At 39.1% G+C, this 27,943-nt stretch overlaps 1 protein-coding gene across 1 annotated transcript; it reads right to left on the bottom strand.

Annotated features, from left to right (window-relative positions):
- Positions 1–1,686: 1,686 nt before the first annotated feature.
- On the bottom strand, positions 1,687–26,798 carry phf1 (PHD finger protein 1). The gene is made up of 15 exons (XM_026185536.2): positions 24,654–26,798; positions 23,971–24,049; positions 23,737–23,818; positions 22,981–23,067; positions 21,566–21,660; positions 20,893–21,041; positions 20,316–20,411; positions 17,637–17,705; positions 17,253–17,376; positions 15,801–15,868; positions 15,070–15,201; positions 12,780–12,858; positions 10,182–10,297; positions 8,280–8,366; positions 1,687–6,550 (listed from the first exon to the last, which is right to left on the bottom strand). The coding sequence occupies exons 2-15, from the start codon at positions 24,046–24,048 to the stop codon at positions 6,139–6,141; spliced, it is 1,674 nt and encodes a 557-aa protein (XP_026041321.2). The 5' UTR covers position 24,049; positions 24,654–26,798; the 3' UTR covers positions 1,687–6,138.
- Positions 26,799–27,943: the final 1,145 nt, after the last annotated feature.

The following is a 27,943-nucleotide window of genomic DNA, read 5'->3' as shown; positions in this document are numbered from 1 at the left end:
AATACAATGGTACAAAGCAGCTCAATAACAGCCTCAATCCACCTCTTCTTGACTTGGAAAGTTAAAAGCTTGAGCACTTTGGAGAAGTGATGATTTTCTGCCCATAGTTGTTTACTCCAAATAACTAGTAAACTGTCACACTATGAAAATATTATCATTCTGTCATGTTTTGGAAAAGCTTTAGTGGAAAATGTTTTTCTTTGAGTCAGAATCAGACATAAGTGGGGGAGCATTTAATGAAAAAAACATGGTATTTTAATTCTTAAAGAGAGAGTTATTTTTCTATTGTTTTATAACATCAGAAAGTTCTTTTGAAAAATTGAAAAATCATCTTAAGGTGGTAAAAACCAGACTGGACATCGCACACCACTGCAGATATGTTTTGGTCCAATATGAAATTAGTGATATAAAAACACCTGTGTAGTCCTGTTAAAAAAACAAGTACACCCCATGATTCAGCAGCTTGCACAACGGCTTTTAACAGCAATAACCTGAAGCACTCACTTTCTGCATTACTCTGTCAGTCTCTCACATTGTGGAGACACTTTGACCCACTCGTCTTTATAATGTTTCTTCAGGTCACTGGGATCTGTGGGGATTTGTTTATGCTAGACTCTCTTAAGGTCTCACCACATCATTTCAGTCACGTTGAGGTGCATTATGGCCCAAAACCTTCACTTTGGTCTCATCTGTCCAAAGGTTTGTTCACAGGAAGCTTTGCAAACCTATGATGTGCTGTCATGAACTTTAATATTTAACATGGTAACTGAGGCCAGTAGAGTCTGTAACGTAGCTCTTAGGTCTTTTGTGATTTCTCTGAGCATTGCACCTCGGGGTTGAGTTGTGGTACTAATTTGTTTTCCCTATCACTCCATCCGTACAGCATAACAACACCTTACAGGGAAAATAAACTTTAAAAAAAGACCAACATGGTAAAAAAAACAATTCTCTAATTGACAGTGATTCTGGTGAAAGTTATTTTAAAATATTTTTCTCACACTTCTTTTGTAAGCTGCATATATGTGAAGCTCTGTTTTTTGGTTCTACTTTGTCTCCTTACTTAAGAATGTAATTCTCTCATGTTTTAATATGATTCCTGTTCTTTGCCATTAGTGCAGGAATGCTTGAATCACCTCTAATTAACTACGGAGGACAATGAGCACAACATTTTGTATGAAATCATGTAGAGTTCACTGGTTTGAATTGGTTGAAACCAGAGTGAATATCTAAATCAAACCACCCAAATGCATTTCAAAGGGTCTGTCAGAGGTTACCTCTCACGGTACAGTCAGTTGGTGATGCTTGCACGTCTTTGCACCTGTTCGACAAAGGACATATATAGCGTGGAACCACATACATTAGCACCCTCTGTAATCTCAGTGACGATCTGTCAGACAAATAAAAAGATGAATTTTGATTATTTCCCTCTCACAAAAGATGTTTAAAGGGTTTAAAAGTCTGAAACAGCTCATCTGGATCTTTTAATTTGAAATTTGAAAATTTGTGTTTTTATCCTTCTCTGACCTTCAACCAGGAAAGTAAAACACACATTAATTTGATAGTGGAAAATAATGACAGCAAATTAATTAATCCTGGTTTGCATTTATCTTGTGAACCACTTTCTGATGGACCGACACCTAACAGGACAACTTATTTTTAAGTTTTTTAATAGAACAGTGCAACAGAGAGGTGAAACTTTTTTATTTTTCATGTTACATATTAGGTGTATCAACGCAGAGTATACATGTACAAATGTAATTTCTTCAAAAATACATCAAAACTGAACTTGGACTTGACTACTAATCAGAAAAAGAAGACCACGTCTCCCAAAATAAATGGTTTTTTTTTTCTTTAATGTAGATGTTTTATTTCCTCCTGTTTTGTTTTAAACTAATCTGGTTGATTTCCACCAAGAGTACAACCTATAACAAGCACTTGACGGGTATGGACATACCATAGAAAACACACAAATACATTCATCACCATCGCCTAGAAAGGTTCAACACACTCCTCCCTAATAAACTACAGTCAAATAGTCACTGAGGAGGATGAGAATTGCAATGCAATATTGTCTTACTGGACAGGAGCTAATATAACAAAGAGGTTGCTATTTAAATAAAATCTGAGCATTTTGCATCAATTATAACTGCATAAATGTTGTACTAGTCTTTTTATTTTTAACTAAACCTGTAACGCAGTCTTTCTTTAAAAGATAGAACTGACAAATGTGCATGTTGTGTAAGTTTTATCAAACAGATTGCTGAAATAAACCTCTGTATAAAATATAAACTCTGAAACCCGCACAACAGTTTTCTAGATTTATGTAACCTGTTTGCACAAAGATAAAATCCAACTTTCAGCAGCTCCACTTCACCTCCATAAACATATTTAAGTAGATGGGACGTGAGCAGTCAGGCCTCAGCTGATGCATTCGTGCTTAATGCCTTGTTTTAGATTTAAACCATAGACTGTTAGTCCCTGGAAGAAAACTATGGTTTTAGTATGGAGTGTCTTATTTACCTGTACTGTTGTGAACAGTATTGGAGTGGGAGCGCCTTTAGCTGATCTTTATGACATTTAAGTCCCATCATAAACAGACAAAAGAAAAGAAAATTCTTTCAAATAATTCCACTGTGATGACTTTAAATGTATGCTTTGCTAAAATGTGTTTATATACTGTTTTGTTGTTTGGAATGTACAGTAACATCACAGTCCTGTTCGATTAAAAAACTCTCTTCAGCAGCGTAACTGGTCCGTCTATGCACACGTACACAAAGGTTTGGGGGTCACTTTGAGTACTCCAAGTTGGGGGTTTTTCCTACAGCATAAGATTGAACATATGTTGTAAATGACAATTAAGGATGAATGAAATCACTCATCATAAGTGATTTATGAGTTTGTGTAGATGTTGTTGGAAGATAGGAGTGACACTGAAAACTTACCACTGTACTTCTACATAGATTATCTATTATAAAACATAAATTATTAATGATCGATTATTCCCTTAATTGTCACAGATAACATTACCAATCGGTTGCATTTTATATAATATCACAATCTTCTCAAAATTCATGCATTATCTAAGGGAACCCCAAACCTTTGAGGTACTGTTGGATCTGTCAACAACGAGCCTTCACTTGTATCAGTATGGACTCATTCGTGTCTTTTCACCGTCTGATTGGCCGACCCAGTCGAGCAGACCAATCGGCAGGTACACACCCTATATAGGCACTATGCAACCACATCAAAATAAATAAAATAAAGTTGTTCCATCATAGCAATATATTGTGAATATATAATTCTATCTATAAAACAAAAGCCCTCTTGTGGCTCCTATTTCTAAGACATAACAGTAGTCTAAATGTAAATTATGTGTGACAAAATCTAACATAACAAATAAGTATCCCCATAATAACATGTATACAATCTCTTATTAACATACTGTGATGAAAAAAAAAACATGAAAACCTCCAGAGAATTTGTTGTTTATAGAGCCAAAGTCAAATCCTTCAATAACGTACTCGTCAGTGAGGCATTAAACTCCCCCCAACGTAGTCCAAAATATAAGCCTGTCTGTAGTACTGTGTCCATTAAAAGGTTACTGCTTTTTCATGCACAGCCAGCAGCCACCAGCAGGCTGTCATAATGCCTCTCACTGATGAGAGGGCCATTCGTCTCTGATAACATTCTGGGCTCATTTTCTCGCTGAACTCCACGTGAACATTAACCACGAGTTGATGAATGAGCAATTAGAAAAGCGAAAGCTGATGGAAGCTTGACGTCTCATTTCTTGGATATCAGTAGCAAATGCTGTTAATAACTTGATAAATGTTTGTGAGCTGTAAAAAGTACAAAAAGTTTGGAAAGCTTTGTGAAATATAAATAAAAACAGAATCCAGTTATTTGCAAGTCTCATAAACCCATATTTTATTCACAACAGAACATAGAAAGCATAATACACATACTGGTTTAAACTGAGAAAATGTTACTAGTTTAAGAAAAATATATGCTTATTTTGAATTTAATGGCAGCAAAATATGTCCAAAAAGATGGGACGATGTTGACTGTGAGGCATCGTCGCTTCTTTTAACAACAGTGAAGAACAAGAACTGAGGAGGCCAGTTGCTGGACTTCCAGGAGAAGAATAATATCCCATTTTTGTTTGATATAGAATTCTAGCTCACCAAAAGTCCTGACTGTTCTTTTTCATACCAGTTGCAAACATATCAAATGTTTTCAACTGGAAGTCTTCCTGAGCCCAGGCTGTGACTTCAATGACAGACTCTTGCCTGTTTTAATGCAGTGTCACCTGAGGGCCTGAAGATCGCTGTCAACCAATATTGATTTTCAGTGAGATTTCAAATTATATATATATATCTATATAGATATAGATATATGGTGAAAACTTGGCCCGTTTCTTCTGAGAAACTCTTCCTCTCTAAGATGCTCTTTTTATACCCAAACATGTGACTGAGCTGTTGCCACTTAAAACCTAATTAGTTGCAAAATGTTCCTCAAGCTGTTTCTTTTAGTAACACTTACTTTTCAAACCTTTTTTTTGCCCCAATCCCAACTTTTTTAACCCTTGTTGCCGACATCAAATTCAAAATGAGCCATTTTATTCATGAAAAGTAAAATGTCTCAGTTTAAACAACTGTGGGTTTATGAGATTTGAAAATCATTACATTTTGTTTTCATGTACATTTTACACAGTGTCACAACTTTTTTAGAGTTTTGTAATTAAATGTAGTAAAACTTTATGGGGCCTGCTCTATCAGTTTAGTGATTGTAGTCCTCAGATGTCCAAATTCTTTTAAAAAAAGAAGCAATTTTCATTTTACAGAAAATAAAAAGATGTCAGAATCACAATATTTTCAAATTAATGAATCATCATCACATCATACTATCTAAATATTAAAGTATAGTTCAGAGTATTTTAGTCTATGGTCATTTATATTTAGCAGCATGGAGCAGCAGCGAGACGAAGCAAAGTATACACAATAATAATAACGGATATGACACTGACTCTGGAAGAGGGTTCCAAAGTAGCTTGCAGATGCACTGCAACTATTGGCAACTTGAACCAGTTTAAATAGCACGCTGCATTTATATATTTTATGAGAAATGCCAAATCAAATAGATGTGTGAAATAGTGGCTGAGCTCGTCCTCATGACCTGCCTGTAGTAATATGGTCAAACTGTTAACAAAGCGGAAAACAATTTTCACTTTTTGGCAAAATTTGATTCTCGTTTCTGGTAAATCATCAAATTCTTGTTTATTATCACAGTAATACTTTTTCTACCTGTTCTCTTACACATTTCCTGTCATTTTGTGCATCGAGTCAAGCTGTATTGTACATTATTCTAATTTAGTGGGCAGGAACAATTAAATGGTGTATTGTAGGTTTTTTGCCAAGAAATAGTTCCAAATTTTAGGAAATACGCTTTGTTGTTTTCTTACTGTGGACATCCCACAGAAAAGCAGTAGTTACCATCTTTGCACTTGTACATTACATTTGAAGCTACACCCAACACAAACTGTTCCTAAAACTGAGCCATAAAATCTTAAAATAAGCATGCCAGCGATAACATTTAAATTAATGAACTTAGGATGGATCTAGGTCAGCTGTTTCTCTCTGCTTTTTGTCTAAAGTGACTCTAACTCCACTCTTTTATTTGTGATAACTAGGTTTCAACACAAAACTGAACCAGAACAAAGTAAAATAAGTATATTTGGGGGTTTTTGACTGTTAAATGTTGAAATTTCAGATATTTCTTTTTAAGCGTGGCCTTTTAATTACAAATATTAATGTGGTCCAAACACAGATAAAATCATCAGGAGGTTTACACATTTTCCCTCATCATTGTAAAAGATGATAAATGCAAAGGCATATTCCAAAGTTAACAGTACAAATATCAGAGAAACACTAGCAAAGAGGGACATTTAGTAACAAGTAGTGAGGTTATAATGATGTAGAATTAGAGGTGATGCTATGAGAGCAACCTGGATTTGCAACGTGTAGAATTTTTTTTCCTTTTTGTTTTGTTTGTACTTTAAACACTGCCACGTATTACATACACAGCAGTTCTGTGACAACTGCAAAACAGTCATTGTGTCTCTAGTTTACGCTCTTTGTCTCAGTACAAACTCACGTTCTCCCACTCCACCAGGTACTGCACCTTCCCGTCAGGTGTGACTCGTCTCGCCAGGATCCTCACTGCCTCCCCTCCTCCCCAGCTCCTGGCCACTGTTCCGTCCCCACCTCCCATTCCCATTCCCGGTGCCCCGCCGCCACCACCTCCTCCTCCACCACCGCTGCCACCTCCTCCTCCTCCGCCTACACCACCTCCTGCACCCATGCCAGCCTGATAAGGAGGTAAGTCACGTAGAATGAGGGGCTCCAGCTGCTTCTGCCCCAGCTGGTGTTGATGTTGGTGGTTGTGCTGGTGGTTGTGATGGTGCTGGTGGAGGTGGTTGTGGTGATGGTTGCTGTTGGAATTGAGGGGGTATGGGAAGTATGTTGGTGGTAACCTGCAGTTGTCCTCCATGCTAGGAAAAGAGAAGGGGAGGAGTTAGGAAAAGAGGATGGATTCATCTGGATGGAGATCAGTCGGTCCTTCACATATTTTATCTAAGAAAAAAAAATTAAATATAGTATTAGTGAAGTTCGTAAATAACCCATATATTAATATTAGGTAGACTTTTGGTTTGTGTCTTCTTGAATCGATGCCGCTCTCACTGCTCTCATCACTCTTGCTTGCTGCGGTTTTTTTAAATAATAATTTTGTGAAAATATGTCACAATCGCCCTTTTTCTGTTCCAAAGTCATGGTACTAATAATAGGCCAAAGAAAGTGTTAATGCAAAACAATATTACAAACATTACATTACAGCCAAGTTAACCTGTGAAGTTTGGGGTATAAAAATTACTTTGTTATTTTATCCTACTAGATATTTGTGACCAAACTCTGTGCAGACAGAGAATTAGCAACCAATTTGCAAAGCTGCATAGTCAACCATGTATCAGCCAAGGATCTAAACACTTACCCCATCAATAGAGGTTATTACCAACTGAATAGTGAATTATGAAGTTAATTATAGATGTAAAAAAAATAAATGGTTGGCAAAGACCAAGTCAGTTTTTGATATTTTAGATAACTGTATTAAAGATATTATTTTAAGTTACATTAAGTTTATTCTGTTATGTATATTTTATTCTAGTTCCTGATCTGTAGTAGTCAGTAGTATGGTTTTATGAGAAAAACATTTAGATTTTTTAACTTGTATATAAAATACCAACTATGGACATGAATTGAATATTAGCACTAACTACAGATTCTCTGTGCAGAATAAGAGTTTCATGGTCAGTTTAAAAACTGTAAAATAACCTTGCTGTCTGCTCCAAAAGAGCCAAAATTTAACAACTAATTAATTAATTAATCAATTACTGTAGGTTTGCGCTCAAAAAACCCAACAAAAAATTATATTAAGAAATCTACAGTTAAGTAATATTTAAATAACTTAAAAATATTTTATACCTGTATTATAAGAGATACAAGATGACAACAACTGTGTTTTATCTCAGAACTATTAAAACATTTGTAATAATGAATGGTCAACTAGTTCCTTTTAAGTTATTTATGTAATTTTAGATCAGAATATCAGAATCAGAAAAATTTATGAATAAATTACATAATTCTGAGCTACGTGCCAGTCTTTGCTTTGGTGTTAGGCCAAGAAACAATAACTGTCAAGAAAATCATTGATAATTAACTTGAAAAAACCAGAATGACTTCTTCTTCATAATGAATCCCTTAATTGTGAGCACATAAAACGTTTAGCAGACTTTCATTTATATTCTCTTTGTTTCATACACAGGCCTGCGGTGCTTGTAGTGGTTTATTTTGATAACTTAATCGATAAGGGGGGCTGCTCAGCTGCACTGGGAAGATTAAAAATTTGTGCTGACCGATAAAATATGTAGTGTGCGCACACTGAACGTCAACAAACGTGCCACTCGGTGCTCAACTGTCAAATGTATACGATTGAGGGATCTGTCTAAAATATTTGTATACACCACATATATGTTGGCACTCACAGTGCCCCCAGGCAGTGCTTATGCAAAGGTGTTCAAGATTGGTCCACTCGTCTAGAAAGGGAACATACAAGCATATATACATACACTACATTATAGTATGACAAGTTACCCCAGACAAAGTCAGCAGTGAGCCACTATATAAGATTTAAGTCTAAATATGAGGAGGATAAATGAGAAAAACCTGTTGTAGTGATGGAGACTCCTGGAGAGTGTTGAGTTCCCATTGTAGGTGGTGTGGTATAGGGCATACATCCGTTTTGGAGGAGAGCTGTGAAGGGGATTCAGACAGGTTGACACACAATTTCCATCCAGCTGGGTTTAAAAGGAAAAGAATTTATTTTAAAGCCTCTTTGAAAAAAAACAACAACACTTTTGTGATTTCTAGCCTTGGAGTTATTTGTTTCAGGTTACTTACTTTTCTGCCACGGAGATTTCTACTGCCTAAAGAATATGATGGAAACAAGGTTTTTGACGGGTTCCTCGTGTATTTTCTCATTTTTACCTTTATCCGTGCGGCCCTGTGCTTTTCATCTGACCCAACACCCTCAAAGGCATGTTTGATGGCATCAACAATCTTATCATGTTCAAGTGAGTTCAGCTGAGCTCATCTGAAACCGGATTTGGTCACTTTTATAATCATAACCTACTTTTATTTACCTTTTTCAACTTACTATAATTTTAAGACTACTATTTCAGCCTGACATTATTCAGTTTAACAGCTACTTAAGTATTATGCGTAGCAACTAATTTTGCTTGATTAGCCCTCATCGTCAACAAACAACTGTCATGGTCCGCGCACCTCGCCAGCTGACGTCAGCTCTCGCCTCTGCTCTCTTTCTCTCTCGCTCTCTCCCGCTCTCTCTTTCTCCTGCCGGTGCGGAGCTTAGTGTGGGCTCCCGCCCCTGGCCCACGCACCTGGGGATGATCAGCACACCTGCCACTGATTATGAATTAGTGCTAGTTAAGATGGCGGACCTGCGCTACTCGTCGCTGGATCGTTGAGCCATCAGCGTCAGTCGTCCTGCAATCTGCAAAGTTTAAGTTGTGAGTACGCCTGAACCTGGAGACTAACTGTTTATCTGTATGTGTGTAGATTCCCCCTGGACCCGTTCCCTGTGCACTGTGACTGAGCGTGAGCCAGAGTGGTGGTGGAGAGAAGAGGAGCTGTTTGTGTTTAAGAAAGCTGTGTGGAAATCTTCCCTCCCTGGACTCCTGCCCCTTTCACTCCCGGACCCTGGAACCCCGGCCCCTTTTCCCCAAACACCTTTGTACATATATTTCACTGTGGAGAGCACTGTAAATAAATGCACTCTTGTTTGAAGGAGTATGTGGTCTGCGCCTGAGTCTGCTTTGCTAGCCTTGACAACAACTTTATTTATACTGTTAGACAACAATATTTTATTACATTTTTCATTTTTTAAATGGTATTTATTCATTTATTCATAATATTTAGCTAACAATTTGATAACAACTATAAACCCATATCTCCGCCTTCAACTATTCATCAGTATTCATCAGCCAATAGTTAATTAAATATAACTTTTTACATAACTACTCTGTTTCAAACGTTAGATAACGCTTGTATTTGTTTATTAATACTATTAGCTTGTAATTTTAACTGTCACGCATACTTTTAATAAGCTACAGCTATTAATGATTCACCCTTTAACCATTACTGATAGTCCATTACTTTAAGTGACGTTATTCTTTTTGACTCCAAAAGGTGCAATAATTTACAAAATGAGTGCTGTTTGCATTCAATAAGACCTGAATCTAAAAGTCCAAAAAGTCATCAGGACAGTGTTTACTGAGGTCACAGACAAGAGGTCCAAAGTGTTATTTTTCCCATTGGCTTCTCTAAAAATGGACATCCTTTTGAAACCAGATGAGTCACCTCCTCCTCCTAGCCATTATATTTGTATTATTATAAATTATGGATACTACTTTTTACACAGGTGAAGTGAGTTTTTAACTCTTCTTACATCCATTAATAATTTACCTGAGCAGGAACAAAACTGTACAACTGAAAACTTCTCTTATTCATGAATAATTCACCTGAGCAATAAAATGTTACAACTCTTACCTCAGGTTAAGCTCCTCCTCTGACTTCCTGGAGTTATACAGGCTGGCCCCACCCATGTAGCCATGGCAACATGGCAGTAGCTCAATAGGGTTGGCAGCTACTGGGGGTGGACATGCCTGGGCACAGAAGACACACACAGATCAGCTTGTGTCTGGATGCCAAGATCACAGGAGTCAATGAAGCACTCGTACCTCCGTGCTCACTCATGCATTAAGTCAATTCTGCACAGGGAACGTTCTGTTTTATGACAGATACGTCTAGAGACAGGTGAGCATGCTGAAAACCAGAGTGAACACATCTTAAAACTGAGGGGATATCCATCCTGAAGGCTTTTTGCTATTCTTACAGATACAGAACAGGTTGATTTCCATTTCCTTGCACTGCCTGATGACAAAAACGGGCAGATATACAGTGGTGTAATAAAAAGTGCTTGCACCTGACCTGATTTCCTGTTTTTTGTCACACTTCAAAGTTTCAGATCATCAAACAGATTTAAATATTAGACAAAGATAACCTCAGTAAATTCAAAATGCTTTTGATTAAAGGAGAACGGTTATCCAAACATACCTGGTCCTGTGTAAAAAAAAGTAATTGCCTTTCTGGTTAAATCATGAACTAACTGTGATTAACAACATTTACTAGAAAGCTGAGCTCAGTTTCGCTAAACACACTCAGGCCTGATTGCTGGCAGACCTCTTGGATCAAGAAATCACTTAACTAGAACCTGTCTCACAAAGTAGAAGCAGGCTAAAAGGTTTCAAATAGCGACACATCGTGCCACGATCACAAGAAACACCGGAGAAGTTACTGACATCTATCAGTCTGGAAAGGGTCACAGAGCCATTTCTAAGGCTTTGGGACTCCACTGAACCACAGTGAGAGCCATTATACACACAAACCTTGGAACAGTGGTGAAGCTTCCCAGGAATGACCAATTACCCCAGGAATACAGCGATGACTCATCCAGGAGGTCACAAAAGAACCCAGAACAGCATAAAAAAACTCCAGGCTTCACATGTCTCATTTAAGGTCAAAGTTCACGATTCAACAATAAGAAAGAGACTGGCATCCAAAACCACTCCGGACCAACAGGACCATAAAGGCTTGTCTCACATTTGCCAAAAAACATCTGGGAAAATATCCTGTTGACTGATGAGACACCTTATGGAAGGTGTGTGTCCCATTATATCTGGCGTAAAAGTAACACAGCATTTCAGAAGAGGAACACCACACAGTAAAATATGGCGGTGGAGGCTGTTTTGCTGCTCAGGACCTAGAAAACTTGCTGTGGTAATTAATGATAAACACCATCATTTAGAAACTGCATTTTGTGTTGACTTGTGTTGTCTTTGTCTAATATTTAAATTGGTTTGATGATCTGAAACAATTAAGTGTGACAAACATACAAAACATAGGAAACCAGGAAGGGGGTAAAAACTCTTTTTTTTTCTTTACATCACTGTATCTTTAAATCCAAATAAATAACAGGATGCCACATCATCAAGGCTCATCAGACACAGCAGTAGGATGTCTCCCTTAGACGCATCATTCCATAGCACATCTCATAGTGCTGCTCTGCGGCGACTCATGACCCATGACAAGTAAAAACATCAGAAGATCATCAGAGCCATCAATCACTGGAGGCATCATCTCGGAGGATGCCACCTAAAGATTTCTCATCACTGGACTGTGACATATAGCACCAGAGTGAGCCCATTATCATTCCCTTCTCCAGCATTACTATTAGGATGGGATTATTATTCAGTGGCCTTAGTCGACATCTGTGCCTTTAAATGGATGTGCTCTGTCAGTGCTGGACTGTCAAGGTGCCAGCGCCACCTGGCCAAACTGTAATTGACTGCAAAGTGCACTTGGAAGTGATCCCAGGATACGCATATCAGCATTCCTTCCCATCTCACTTTCCACAGTACAAGGAAGCAGCTCCTCCAAGACGGACGGGGATTAGCATCAATCAAACGGGGCACAATGGGGCCTGGATGTGCCAGAGTGGAAACGAGTGCTCTGCAGAGCGTATTGTTCCAGGATTACTGTATGTGCACATACATGGATGACTGATGTGTAGGACGACAAAGTACAATGAGCACTGTAAGAATGCCGTGTAAAAATAGTAACCACCGCATGTGATGTTCCTTGTTTCCGTGCAGTCCGCTGGGAATTGGATTTGATGATCAAGATAAATGTGGCGCTGAACTGCAGGTGTTGATGAAATACATGAGCAGCCAAGATTGGATTTGAATTATACATTTTAACTGAGCCACATACACTACACTTCATCTCTCACGTGCTAGCCTTTATGCGAACAGCAGACTGTAAAGCATCAGCAGGCTTTCAACATACAGCGAAAGGGAGAAGAAAAATATGAGGCACTGAGCTGCACTGGGTGTAAAAAGACACAGACTGAGCTCGACTGCGAAATGAACCTTCATCACAGTTTCTGACTGACAGGTTATTTGGATCGCAGAGAGCTGTTTACCTGGATGCATGAAAAAAAATTAAAAAAAAGGAAAAAATACCAGAGAGGTTTTGTTCCCCAGACCTCCTCCCCCCTTCCCCTGAGTTGAAGACAGAGGCACTGACCTGTGTCTCCATGATGCGACGCTTTGATTTACGTGACTCTGGCCCCCCCACTCTCCTCTGGCAGGGTAGCGACAATGGGCTGAAGTGAGCAAAAAAAACACATAAATAAGTATACAAGGATACACACAGAGACAGAGTCCCTGTGTGCAACACTTAGTTTTTACTGCAGTGTGATACAGAAGAGCAGTGAGATGATTGTTAATACAGACCAGCCTAAACATCCTTTGTCTGGCAATCTGTTTCTTCCTCTGTGCTTAAAACTGACCTTGTTTATAAAAGCTGCAAAAGCTAAAACTGCAAAAGCGTCTCCCATAGGATGAAATCTCCACTGCATGCTTCCATGACTGGCCAGCATATACTTGTCATTATACTATAATTAGAACTTTATCAGTCTTAGGAATTGAAATGTGTCTTTTGTCCTAAAGGCAATGATAAAGAAAAGACCGAATAGTCATTAAATGAAGAGATTTATCCTTCTCGTAGCGTGTTTTTTTTTTTTTAGCAAATAGCACGGCAGTCTGGTCAGTGGATTATAAGAGAGTATAAAGCTGACATTCTGTTGTAAGGAGGATATCTTAGAGGATATCTTATGAAGTGTTAATATAAAAAGGTTTATATTCTGGGGAGAAATAACATTACAATCTGCACATATAACTTTAATATTTCTGGTGTGCAAGCTGAAATTCAATAAGAATCTGTTTGCAGTACTTTGCAGAAAAAGATGACAATTTCACCAAAGCCAATTTAAAGAAAACCATGACATTAGTTTTAGAGCTCAATTCAGTCTGGGTCACAAAAGAAAGGGTACATATAAAAAAGAATTACAGTAAATATTGATGTGGGTTTTTTTTTATCTCATAAGAGCTTTATTTTCTGTACTCGGATTAACTCGTGAAAGTGGCCAGTTTTGTATTTTTCTCATGCAACACAATTATATGAATTATGTATAAGAAAAATACACGCAACAAATACAAGTCACGAACACAAATCATTATCATTTTTACTGAAGACAATAGAAATGCTGATATCTGATGTGAATGGTGCTATTAGACCACGGCTCACACGACCCAGTAATTGTTTAGATATCGTCCTCTGAGGTGCATGAATATCTAAATGAAATGTTGTATGTTAGCAAAAGTCTTTGCTCAATGTTCAAGGATGCTCAGATGGTCATCTCCTCCTGTCAATCAGCAGCACAACTTCACTTATAAGATCCGGATGGTTTAATAAATATTATCCTTCAATATTGAGCTGATTGGGAGACAAATCTGAAGACAAATCTTTGAAGGTCTCAGCGTACCCAGCAGATATCTCGAACAAAACTTCCTATTCAGTCAGTTCAGATCGTGTTAACTATCAAAAAAGCTAAATTGCTAAAAGCTACAGTGTTTGCAGATTATGGATTCAAATATATAAGAAAAATGTAAAGATATATAAAATATAGAGCTATGCATAGAACATTCTTTCCTCAAAATCTGATATAAAACACCAACTTATATATCAGCCTTTACATGCCTCCCCAGCTTGGTGCTACTAAGCAATCACATCCCATGTTGCTTTAACAAAATAACCAATTGATGTCTTTTGTAAGTACTTTAAACCTAATACTGAGAACAATGTCCATTCAGATGTCTCAAATGTCCGTCAGTATCCTTTAATATCTGCTTTCTTTACTGCTGGCTCCCTCTATAAGATGAACAAACGATATCTCTTAAAATGGATGCACTGCTTAATGCTTCTGATGTGGCTGGCTGCTCATTTATAGAAAACTGACAAAACTAGTTGAACCAACAAACCTGCTGTCTGAGCAGAGGGAATTTGTAGAAATTTGGGTACGCAAAGACAATGCGTGTTACATCTCTAATATACATATCTGGATTCTGTTCGGATAAATTTTAAATTTGTGTTTCATAAATGATACGATGGTTTTGTGAAATGAAAATCCTCCCTTCAAGACTGCTCCACTCTGCAAATGATTCCATTGTAATTCAGTCTCAATACGCACCAGCTAAGTACTAAAAATGATTTATGATGTCTATGAAATCTACAGGACACGTGCAGATGCATGTGCACACACACTTGGGTAGATAATCACACGAAAGCACGCAGGGGAGCTTTCTGCTCTTTTAGGAAAATATTGAGACGCTGATACTTGTGCTGCTATATGAAAATTGCAGTCTTTTGATTCCTAAGTTAATTGTTCATGCATAATGACTATATGCCCTGTGGGAATCTCACAGCTCTTACTGAGATAAGAGCCAAAAATGAGAGACAGTGTCCTTACTCTGACCTTCTCCGGTGCGTGATGTTGATAGGTGGGTCGGTGATGAGCGGCGACGAATCGGACGTCAGCGGTGGAGGGGCTCGAACCTGAAGCCCAAAAAGACACTTTTTCTTCTTGATCTCCTTTCCAGAGACAAACCTGGGAAACACGGAAAAACATCTTCTGTCTCCAGCTGGTTCTTAAACTGTATCATCACCTTACATGTGTGTGTGTGTGTGTGTGTGTGTGTGTGTGTGTGTGTGTGTGTTTCTAGCAGTCCTCTGTGACGTCAACATTAAGCTTTAAGTTGTGTAACACAATGTACATATTCTCCTGATGAAAAATTTGAATCAGGAGCATTTCAGAGGTAGTGACTGCGTAATTAACTTGTACATAATTAGAGCAGAGTCTGCCTGGAGAAAACTGCTGTTTTTTGGCCACAAGGTTTCTCTGTTTTTTCAAATATTCAAAGAAAATTTGCTCATATTAACTGCTAGACTGTTTTTAAATAATTAATACCAACGATTCCTGTCCAGCTAGACCAAACAAGTATCAAAAAGTTGTACTTTTAATCTGGTCTAACTGGCAGCCATAGTTCCCTTTTCTCTGTATGCAATACACCTCGCCAGTTTGAACCTGCACGTCCAACGCTACTACCTTCAGTGCACTAAGAAAAGTCTTGTATTCATAAAGTGCTACTCATCACTCCAGTCATGTGTGGTTGGTGTTTATTCTTCTCATCATATGCAATGACTTACCTGTCCTTGTGGGAGTTCAGAGCGTTGAGGAGATTGTGACAGCGGTCTTGCCTTGGCGTGTCAGAGAGCTGGAGGACAGACAGGAATGAAAAATCAAAGCTGTGTTTACACAGTAGGTGACCACCAGACAGAAAACCTCTAATGCATACAATCACTTTGTTTTACAGTTTCTGACAGCAATAATGTTGTTAACTACTTTGGCTATATGGCTAAAAATCCCTGTTGTACATGTCAAATTTGATACTAAGAACAACTTAAAGGAGAACTCAAAACCTCAGACACAGAGACAGGAAACTCTTTACCTTCCTGCTTATTCTCCTGGGGGGGAAACTAGACTTTTTACATGGTGCTATGACTTTAGCACAGATGTTAATAAGAGATGACTGATTCCTTATGAGGGATATTTGTCCCCCAGTAGGATAAATGAACATATAATAATGATATATTTTTTTAAAAGCCCATCTAAATGTGATAAATTGTAGGGACTGTGATCTTAAATTCCCCTGTATGCAAATATGTGGCTATAGTAAGCTAGAAATACTGGATAGATGTAAAAGTTGTCGTTGAGTAACTAAAATACAACATATGTTTATATTCTGGATGAAGAGCTGAAACAGTTATCTAAAAGCACTGGATAACCTGTTGGAAAATGGTTGAAATATGTATCTGAAACAAAGGATAAAGAACTGAGATAGTGAGCTGAAACACTGTAAAGTTCAAATGAATAGCTAAAAGTAGCTAAGTGCCAATATATCAATCTGTGAATGAAATACTAGGAAATATTATAAAATTAACCAATGACAATAGAAGTTTATTTTTCAAATTAAACTGATTCTTGCTAGACACATGTTGCAAGAATGAATGAAAATGTTTGAAAAATCCATAATTGGTGCACAAAGACAAAGGAAACTATGAAAAACAAAGATGGATTCACATGTGAAATACAGTAAAAAAAGACATTCAGATTTACGAGAGGAGTACTGTACTAAAAACAAACCTACAAAAACTGTTGAGTAAACAGTTTGTTTGCTTCATTTCTTATAAGCAATGTATTAACTGTTGAAATAGTTCGCTGAAAATAATCAGTGGACATTTAAAATGGTTAAGCTGCACAGTACTGCATATGAACTACTCAACGCTTTAGCTCAAGGCAGCTAACCCATTCAAAACAGTAATAATTGTCACTTGGTGATAGTGGAGGAGAGTTCAGTTAATCTGATACGGCTGTGGGGGTCTATTGGCCAAGTAAGGTCACTAACCGCTGTCCTAGATCAACACTGAATTTTTAACTTGGTGTTCTCCTTTAAGCTTACATAGAGGTCATACATTTTTAACTTTAATTTTACTTTAATGCTGGTTAATAGGCTTTAAGTCTCAAATGTAAGAAAAAAAAAAGCCTGGCAGCATTTCACATCATTTCATCATGGTCCTGAAACAGGGAAATATCAATACCGCGCCTAGCAGCAACGAGTCCCAATTCTCATTGGTGAAGGACAGGATTTCATGGTCAAAATCAAAGTATTTCCTCTTGCAGCACAGCGAGAGATGGTAGAGTACTAAATGAGCCAGATCCACCCTGCATTTCAAAAGAGTAAGAGTCCGTTACACAAGACAGGTAAAATGCAAAAACAGCACGGACATAAACAATCAATATTTGGTGTCATTTTTTGTATATTCTTTTCAATGGACACAATTTATATTAATTTGTGTGTCAACCAGACGTGATTACCAAAAATGGGTGGAATTAATTCTTTAAAATGTATTTTCTGTTTCTGTTCATATTCATTGGCTGTAAAAATGTCAGTAAATATGTTACAGTCAAAATGTCAAAATCACCAAGTCATGGGGAGTCTTTGGATTGTCTCTGGTCCCTTTGTACATACAGAGCACTGGAACTGATAAAACCTAGAACAGAAGAAAAAAACAAAAATTCAGACAAGCATCTCAGGTTATTCCTAAAAAACCATTTCTTTTACTCTTGATGAGTTTGTTTGTGTAATAGTTACCTATGGCAAGGAGGTCATGTAACTTTTTTTTTAGGGTTATGATTACAGAGAGGTGGGGCTTCACCCAAAACATAAGTGATTTGGTTACATTTCACTGTGTGTTATACTTGTATAACTATACATGTGACAAATAAGGAACCTTGAACCTTGTGTTTTGGATCACAGGGACACATTAGGACTGTTGAATGATGAAAAAGGTGCATTTGCAAAACATCTCCATGAAATTTTTTTTAAAAGGAAGGGGAATTTTCAACTCTGTCAAGAGGTAAGCATCTTTATTATTATTTTTTTTACAAAATAGCTAATCCTTTTGTTTATTATTTGCAGAATCAGTATTTCTTTTTGTATCTAGATATATTAATCCAGGGAACTATGTTACGTCTTGTTGAGCTCTTATTAATAACTTCAAGTGATTGATACGTGTGGGGTTTTTATTCTTTCATTTTCAGTCATGTAACAAAGGTCACGATCCCCTGCCGTCTGTGTCCCCCTATCTCTGTTCTTCGTGTTTCATTTCAGCACTAGTTATTTATCTTTAGTTCCTGCTTTACTTTGAAGATTTGCTTCATTATGTGGCTTTTTGGTTTGTTTGATTTTTAACTTTCTGCTCTTATCCCCCTCCCTCCTTGGTGATTATCTGCCCTGCCCCTATTAGTTTTACACACCTGTGTCTCATTTCTAGTCACTGCTGAGTGTGGATATATATTTCTGCCTTCTCCTTGTCCGCTGTCAAACTGTCTGTCTCGATTCCTCACACCCTTCTTTTTGGAGCCAATGACTTGCTTTTTCTTGAATATTTTGCCATCTTTGGCTACTACATTTGCGTCCTCTCGCCAATCTAGGACATAAATCTTCACAGTTTTTCCACATTTTTGCTTTCCTTGCTATCTATAGATGTCTTCTCCAGACATTTTATCATATAAATCAAGCAGAACTGGAAATAAAGGGACAGGTGTATCGTTTTTCCACTATAATAACATTCTGCCCCGAATGACCCTGAAACTGAACTCACACAACAACAACACTGTGTGCATCTGTCCTTCTATATGCATGAAGGTCACTGGGTAAGATGAAGCGCAGACATGGTATGACAGCGGTGCATGCTTACTATTCCAACTGTGAGCTCAGTCTTCACTCTTCCTCCATCACCTGCTCAGCAGATGTTGTACCAATCCGGCCTCACTCCCCCCGGCTGTCAATCTAAATCTAATCCCTCCTTTTTTTCCCTCTCCTCTTCAGACAGGTTCGGCGGTAACACAGTGTCAGGAAGGGTGTGAAACCCAGTTGGCTAGCACAGATGGTTAATGACAATAATAACTTAATGGATGGACACATTTTATTACACGCATGGGATGCAGCCTATGAAACCACACAGTGATCAGCAGCTTGCATATCCACCCAGCATCACATCTGAACTAATAGCTGTGAGGTGATATGCCTGCTTAGTGTCTGTCACCGTCCCTTTGCTCTCAGTATGTAATGAGCTGTTGTCCTTGTAGAGCGAGTCACAGAGTACATTAACAGGCACACTAATAATTTAGTCTTAAGCTAATTAAGGCACTTCTCTGATGAGTGAAGCTGTCATGTGGACATCTTTATCTGTTTACCTTAAATAGACTGTTTATCTGCTTATCTCAAATAAACTGAGACAATCAGCTAATTAATAATATTGATAGTGGATTCACACTTTGCTATGAATCTGTTTAAAATAACAAATTTTACTGTTTGCTTCCAGTTTCGTAAATGTGCAGATTTTTTCTCTATTTGTATATTTTTAAGTAAATATAAAGCATATGGAATATTTGAGATTGCCTTTTGAACCACTGAGAAGCTGTGCTACATGTGTGTCATTCAACAACAACGAAATAATCAACAATAGCAAATGTATGCCGAGTAGAACACAGGTACTTTCTGTGCAGGGTAATTACATATCTAAAGAGGCTGGATCTAAAAGTAAATGATATTTGGTGAGCAGTAATAATGAAAAAACAATGTAAACTAAGCTATGCTTGAAATTACAGACTTACGCGATCCAATTATAGATCGTGACTAATACACCGCCTTAATATTGATGTTGACTGTTTATTAGCAGATAAGGAAAGACAAAGAGGATTAAAAATGTCTTGCTTTGTTTTTCTTAATTTATATCCTTATCGTTAATTTAAGTTTCAAACATTTTGATTGAGTTCTTAATTGAGTTGTTATTTATTTTGATTTTGTCTTTTTTATTTGTTAAAATGTGCATCATTGCTTTACTGTTTTTATCAAGCAAGCCAAAAAGTTTTTTGCAGTCATATAATTATCAGAATTGATGTACCTTTACCCTCAAGTATCAACATCTGCTTCAAACGTCCAACAAAATCTAACAAATAAGTTATAACCCTCCCGGGGAAAGTTTTAAAAAGTGCACATAAACAAATGCATTATACTGTAATGTGTTAGCTGCACAAAATTTCAACATAATTATGAGTATACTGTCAGCTTTCTGCAGCGATACCCTGTAATGTACCTGTCCCCATACAGCAAAGGCTTGGTTAGACACTGCGTGCAGGCCTCGTGGAACCACTGACCACAGCTGCCACACTGTAACATCTTCAGGTTCCACCTGCAACCCAGTCACAAGAAAGAAACAGCAAGAGAGACTTTAAACACACAAATGAATGAATGAATGTGTCCAGCAGCATAATTGAGCGATGGCTACCGAATGATGACTGCAGCATTTCATAAGACGTATCTTGTGGTCCCACGACTCACAGTTGGGCGTTTGCTTTATTCTACTTGAGGTACTACATAAGTACTACATAGGAGCTAGCCAAACACAGAGAGTGCATATAAAAGATAGCTTGGAGTACTTTTATTTTATTGATTGCATATCTGACTTGATCTTTGATACATAGAATTTCACTCAAAGAAAGCCAGTTTCAACTGACTGAGACACGTCAGATGCACTGCGTGCGCTTTATAAATAACCCACAATACACCTTTGAGATATCTGAGTTCAAGCTTTGTGGGAGAATGAAAAAAGTTTAGGAGCATACACAAAGTGTACAGTCAAACTTAAAACTGGCCTCTGCAGTGTCACTCACTCTCCAGGTCCGGCACAGTAGCAGTAACACTGCTGCTGATTGGTCAGGTGCTGTGGGTCCCAGTCCAGGGATGACAGCTGATAGGGTAGCCGAAGTTTCATAAACTGCATGAGCCGGGCAAAGCGCCCCCGTTTGAGGGCCCCCCCTCTCTGTGAATACAATTTGAGGACAGAACTGATTGGTTTGCGACCTCTGAAATCACTGTCATGTCAGAGCAGCGAGGGAGACGGATCACATGCGATGGGGAGAAGGCAATTCGTTTCATTTTATTGTAGGTCAGCTGTGAGAGATAGTGTCCGAGGAAGCGGAAGTCTGGACAAGAGATATGGACATTGACCGATTGACAATTAAGCGAGTGCCTTCTCATCTCATATCTACAGAACTGGAGCACATGTGATTGATTGACTTTAAATGTACTTTTCTCAACTCCAGTGTAGTTTTTCAGCTTCATAGCTATTGATTGTTCATGATTTCACTGACATAATGTAGAACATCTAATACTCAAGTCAATACTGAGAGAATTAGTGCGCTTTTACCTCGAATAAACCCATTACCTGCCACACACAACAGGGTAGCCGCAGCACAGCTTGATATATTTGACTGGATTTCTCCTATATTACGCACTGAATGTTTTTCCCCCCAGCATGTGAAACGTAGAGATTAGCCGTCTGACCTTGGTTGCGACTGCAAAGACACATTGCCGACATATCCACGAATCGCTGTCAGCTTCCGGTTCGATGGTTGGCGTGTGACACTCCGGATGATAACCTGTAATGGGAGGAGGAGGCAGAGCATTTAATTCGTGTTTACAAGACACACAGCCGGAGTGACAATAATGACAGAGCAGCTCCATGTTTAGTGCCAGTTTGTTTCAGCTGCATGAAAAACATTTCACTTACACTATTTGCATTTAGAGAGAGAAACGTAGCGAATATGTTTGTCTGCTTTTTCCTCAAAAACAAACTGTCAGAAACCGTGTATGCATGACAGAGCTGTGAAGACATGACGCTAAGATTTGCTGTCATTGCTGTGACAGTTTTAAAACTTCCTCCCACTTGCACTTCAGTATATCGTAGCTTAAAGGTCCAAATGGAGTAAAACACTAAAATGCATGACCTTCACTGTGCAGAATATGCATGTGTAGAGGTCAACACTAGCCTGCTACTTTCTGAAATCTTATGAAGTGGGAAAATTTCTCAGTCCTAACTGAAAATAACACTTTAAGACAGCCACATGTGAGCATGATTAACCTTTCTGAAAGTCAATCATGGTCCATCACTTTGTACCTTTTTAAAAAAAAAAAAATATATATATATATATATATATATATATATATATATATATATATATATATATATATATATATATATATGCTTGAGACTAATCCTCACCCCTGTAATATCCTGATTTGCATTCATAAAACTCACAGCATTTACACGAGAAAGACTCCCCTTTATCCTGGGGCTGGGGGATCAACTGCCAAGATTTTAAGGCTTGTAAAAGCTAGCAAAATTCCCAACTGTTTGTGAATTCCCATCAATTCCTGGAAGGTTTCTATGCTACCTACAAGTTCCCATATATAGTCACTAGATAGAGAGAGGCAAAACTCAATGCGGTGTATTCAATGTAAAGAAGTGTGACGAAGACACATCAAGCTTTCACTGTATATACACAAAATTTCATTTAGAGTATTGCACATCTTGTAATCTGCAGTTAAACCTTTAAAAATCTTACTGCGTGCATTTTTCAGCAAGACAGAAAAAGAAGATGTTATTTTAGGATTGCTTAACTATGCAATTATCAAATTAGCTGCAAATTATTATTCTGCAAATTAGTATTTCCAGTTCTTAAAATATGTCTGGAAGGGATATTTAAGTCAGCAATAAACCCCAGAGAAGTTTTTTTTTCTCACTTTGTTTCTGGTTCCGATGCAGGTGCCAGCGACAGTATTACTCATTTCTGATATGTGGTTTTCTTTTTATAAGTGTGGCACTTTTATTTACCATAATGTGTCAAACGTTCAAGGTCAGTGCAGGAACTGGTGGAGCACCACCATTTGACAGCGTGTGATGAGGTGTGCTCCCTTACCGTGGCGACATTTAAGACAATTTATGAGGGGTTCTTTAAGAGGCGGAGCGTCACAAATACAGCAAACTTCTTCCACTCCAGCAGCAACTGAGGCAAACAGAAAAAGACAGAGAATAGCAGGGGAGGGGAGGAAGGAAATGTGAGAGAGGAAGACAGAAAGAGAGAAAGCAGTCAACAGCATTAATTTATGTATATTGATTCACATCCTTGCCACCTCATTGATTTCAGTGTCTCCTGTACCCTTTCAGATTTCACTTCATTTGATGAGCGGATATCCAGCCTGGTCCTAACAAGTGTCCAACTTCCCCTTTCTCTTGATGTTAGGTAGAGTGGGGGTGCTAGCTCCCTGTGGAGTCTAATAAACTCTTAAATAGACTGTAATATACCAATTACATCTCAACATGCCCCCTGTCAGAATACTCAGAGCACTCGGTATCACTCAAACGTAACTGAAATTTCTCTTCTGCATTTTTCTTTGACAACAGTTGAGAGATCTTGAGAGAAAAGGCACAAGATTTGAACTTTTGAGCTCACAAGAGGAACAAATCAGACGAGCATTCATTCAACTCCTTCAGCAAAATCTGAGAGTGGAAGCACCACCTTTACTGCGAGTTCATCCGAGCATCTCTGTGTTCAAAAGCTCAAGCTAGATGCATTTTTAACCCAACAAGTACAAAGTTCTCTCAACAGGAAGCTACTTACTCTTCTTGCCGAAGGGAGCGGGAGGGGGGGAGGAAAAAAAGGAGTTTTTCTTACACGAGTGAATGTCCTTTCTCAGTACCCAGAACTCAGAGTTGTCCTCAAATCTCACCAGACAACACTGCTTCACTCCATCTACCTGAGAAGGAGATAGCAGGTGAGCGGAATGATTGACAAAACTAAATGGAAGTCTTTTCAAATCCAGCCAAACACATTCATGCACATGCTGCATACACACAATCAAAGGTCTCTCTGTCACACACAAGCATACACACTCATACATGCACTTACTCTTTTCACATTGCCGAGGTACAGTAGTCCATCACTCCATCGAGCCAACACATCATCTCCTTCACTTACTCCCCCCATCCTGAGGAAAGAGACAGAGAGGGGAGAGAGAGCAGGGCTCATGTGAAATGGAAATCCGATTTATTCGCTGAATACTTTGCTGCCATTGCTGACAGAGGGGTTTATGGCCCCGGCATTTCGACTGCTTCTGAGACAGGCGGGCTTCAGTGCAAAGGGGTTAAAATCTCCCCCCCTCCATCCGCCTCCTTTTAGACTAGAGCATAGCGACAGCCTGTATCCACCACAGTGAAAGATGAGAGTGAGTACACAACCAGAGAGCAAGACAAATGATTACTGCACACATCAAATACACATACACACACAGAAAAAAAAACACTGCATGATGACTACTGCAATACAGTTTGACTGAATGAGCAAAGATCACAGTGCAGCTACTTGAAACATCTTCCCTGCACTTTGCTGTTGTCTTCCCCTCTCCCAACATCTTAAAAACTTGAATAGATGCATCAAATGACTCTGCAGGCATTATCTCTGCACATTGAGCATTTGTTCCAGTGCATGCACTCAAGTCAAGACAGACGCAGGATGCATTACAGTGTATGTAGCCTTTGTGAGTCAGAAGGAAATCAGACAAATTTCGCTGAAAGCTGGCCGGTGAAGGGTACCTGTCAAGTCGAACTCCTTTCCGTCGGGGTCACAGTGATTCCTTGACAGGTTGGACATGAAATGCCCTCATCTGCTGTGGGTCTCCGCTGCCCAATTACTGCCAGCTCGGATGCGCAGCCTGCGTGTTTGCAAAAAGTGGATGATGTGCATGTATGTCCCTGTCTGTGCCAAGCGCCTGTGTGTGTCAGTCAAGCCGTCAGCGAGGAGGGAGAGGAGGAGGAGGAGGAGGGGGGACTGACTGTCCGTCCGTCTCTCAGTCTAGTTTGTCCGTCCTCCGCGGTGCCGTTTCGTCATGTTCCCGTCGCTTTTGCTCTCAACCCCCCCCCTCTCCGTCACCACCTACTGATGCTATTAAGGCGGGTTTGTCAGAGCAGCACCGGAATCAAGCCGCCAGAGACGCCATCATCCCTGCCTCTCGCTCTCTACCGACTTGTTGTGACGCAGACATAAAACACCAAGATAGAGTGGGAGGGAGATACTGATAGAGGGGGATCCAGAGGTGGCGGGGGGGTCCTCCGCGAGAGCACCTTCCTGTGTGAGAGATTGACCCTAAATCGCTGTGACAAGGTGGGATTGTAATTTCTGAGAAAAGAAAGGAGGGTGGCGGTGCGCTAAAAGCCAGCGGAAGCAGCGCGCCCGGTGACAGGGGCCAATTAAGTAGCCAATTAGTGAGTTTAGCCGCCTCATTAATCGGTTTCAAACAAGAAGGGACCGGACAAGTTTAGGAAACCGGTGGGAAAAGTTTTCAGCAGTAGAAGCTGAGCAGGAAGATTAAACTGTTGCTTTTCAGTGCTGATTTTTAGCCGCTGCCTGCTAAAATGAACTGAATTTTGTGTTATCGTTCTTTCTGTTTTACTCAAGAATTTTGGGATAACATTAAACATTATTTAGAAAACACTACAATGGGATCCCAGTAGATTTAAAGCATATATGAGCTCAATGACTTGCAACACAACGTCACAGAGAATTACTTCCCATATAAACCAGATCTTACAATTTTATCTAAAAAATAAACTCCAAAGGCGACAAATATCCAGAGGCCATCTCCTCTGGGCTGTGATGTCTGATGGCTCACAAAAGAAAGAAAAAAAAAACACATGAACAAATGCACAGTGTCCCTAATTGCACCAGTTCCAGTCATACATCCAATGCAGGCTGCTTCATTGAGTTCAGTCTTGAATGAACCATGCACGTTGTTGAGTATGTAGGGTTACTGAAAACCTATTAACCGCTTCAGAAAAAGCAAACATCGGGGGGAAGCTGCTTCCAGAGAGTCACAGACACGTTATTAAATTGTAAACAATGCTAAATCACACCGGGATTTAGATTACTCTTACAGTTAAATTGCTTTAGTCGAACGGCGTGTTTTGCTGCTTTTGGCTGCAGGCTCATCCATCAAATCCAAGGTTGTGTTTGTTTGTTTTTGCTTTCTTTTCTTGTTTATGTCTTGCACATTACTCACACCAGTCGAGCGTGTGGTAACACCGCCGTGCGGTTCAAAATGGCCCCTGGCAGATTAAAAAAAGAAAAGAAAAGAAAGAAAGAGAGAAAGCGTAAAGTGTCATTTTCCAAATGTGGCCGCTGGGTGGCGAACAAACACCAGAACAGGAACTCTACTGAATCAGGCCTCTCAGTCTCATAGACTCGCAGGATCAGAGTGAAGTTCGAGAAAAGCCCCAGAGTTGTGATGATGGTGATGATGATATGAGTAGGATAATAAGAAAGGAAGAACATTTAAAGTCCTCATGGCTCGTGGAATCTGTAATGTCGAGACTTCACAGGTTCTAAGACAAAAAAAAAGAAAAAAAGAAAAAAAAAGAAGCTGAAACCTTGACATCATGGGTTTTTATTGCATGTGATGGGTGTGTTGTTTCTCAAGTTCCTTTCCGTGTCACAATTTAAAATGCATTTGCCATTACAGTCACACAGTAGCTGTTGCACTCTGAATGGTAGCATGGCCTACTTGTTACAGATGAAACCATTCATCCTTGAAGGAGCAGAGAAGGCAAATACTAACATTTAACACTACAGCAATGCACTAAAAACAGCATTAGATAATTACTTAAAATATGAAGCTAAACCTAAAAGTGTCTAGACTAAATGTCATGGGCCTGGGGGTTGGTCTGTGGGCTTTGGGTGAATACCGATCAGCAGATGAGTTCAGTTGTGAGAACAGGTGTGTTTCTGGGATTTCTCAGTGAGGTGGCACAGGAGTGACCAACAACTAGTGAGGGACTTTTCTTAAAAAAATATATCAAATCAGTTATATGAGTTAAATGACTCATATTGATCTTAATTTGCAGTCCTTGTGAATGCATTACAAGATGTGACTGCCCTGTGACAATGTGGCACACATAAGCACAAGACGCATGGTGATGGCACTAACAACGGTCTGGGTACAACTGTAAGGGTGATTTATTCTACTTATCAGTGGTAAAAATAAAGAGCAATATCTCTCCCGTTCTTTGAGCTCAGGTTTGTAAGGTAAAGACTGTTTCATGCATGTGTGTGTTGACTTTTCAAAAATGAAGAATGTATTGTTGAAAAAGTGCCACAAGTAGCCCAGATTATGCCCAAGAGTGTCTGCTGTCTAGGTTTGCATTGTGAATATGGATGTGCAAATATCCTTAAGGGTATATTAGTGTTAAAGGGGCCATCTGAATTTTTCTACACATTAAGCTACACCTACCAATCATGTGGGTCAACCTGTGAAAAGTCTTGCGTACTGCAGAGAGAACCTGCATTAAAATCTGAGGGTTCAAGTTTAAGCTGCTTCAGTAGCCTAACGTGGGATTTATGAAGTCTGGTGATACAGAAGATAGGTCAGAGGTCAGGTTTACTTTTAGGTGTATGTGTTTAACAGGGACTGCTTTATAATTGTTATTGTAATATATAGGTTTATCAAAGTATCAAAGCCAATTTAATGGGGCCTGTTTTTCTGCAGTCAGCGTTCGTTTAGATGAAGTGAAGATTTTATGGATGTAAAGACTTTCAAAAATGAGGGAAAATGTGTTTGCGTGTGGTTGTGCGTACACGTGCTCGTGCGCGGTCACGCTGTCTGCCTGCTGGTCCTTGAAGTAACATTTCCCCGGAGGTGACGGCTGTTGCGGTGTGTCGCTATCCACACTGTGGGAGCTGCCCGGAGAGACGGGTATGTTGCCAAAGCAGTGAATGCACAACGTACAGGAACTGCGACGTTAGAGCAAGAGAGAGGCGGAGAGAGAGGGAGGGGAGGGAGGGAGGGAGTTTGCAGACAGACCAAAGTGCGCTATCAGCTGCTGAAAGCTGG

The sequence above is a fragment of the Astatotilapia calliptera genome, chromosome 11 (genome assembly GCF_964374335.1).
Source record: "Astatotilapia calliptera chromosome 11, fAstCal68.1, whole genome shotgun sequence".
Taxonomy (NCBI): Eukaryota; Metazoa; Chordata; class Actinopteri; order Cichliformes; family Cichlidae; genus Astatotilapia; species Astatotilapia calliptera.
Note: the sequence above shows the minus strand (reverse complement) of the source record. Positions and strands in the feature narration are given on the sequence as shown.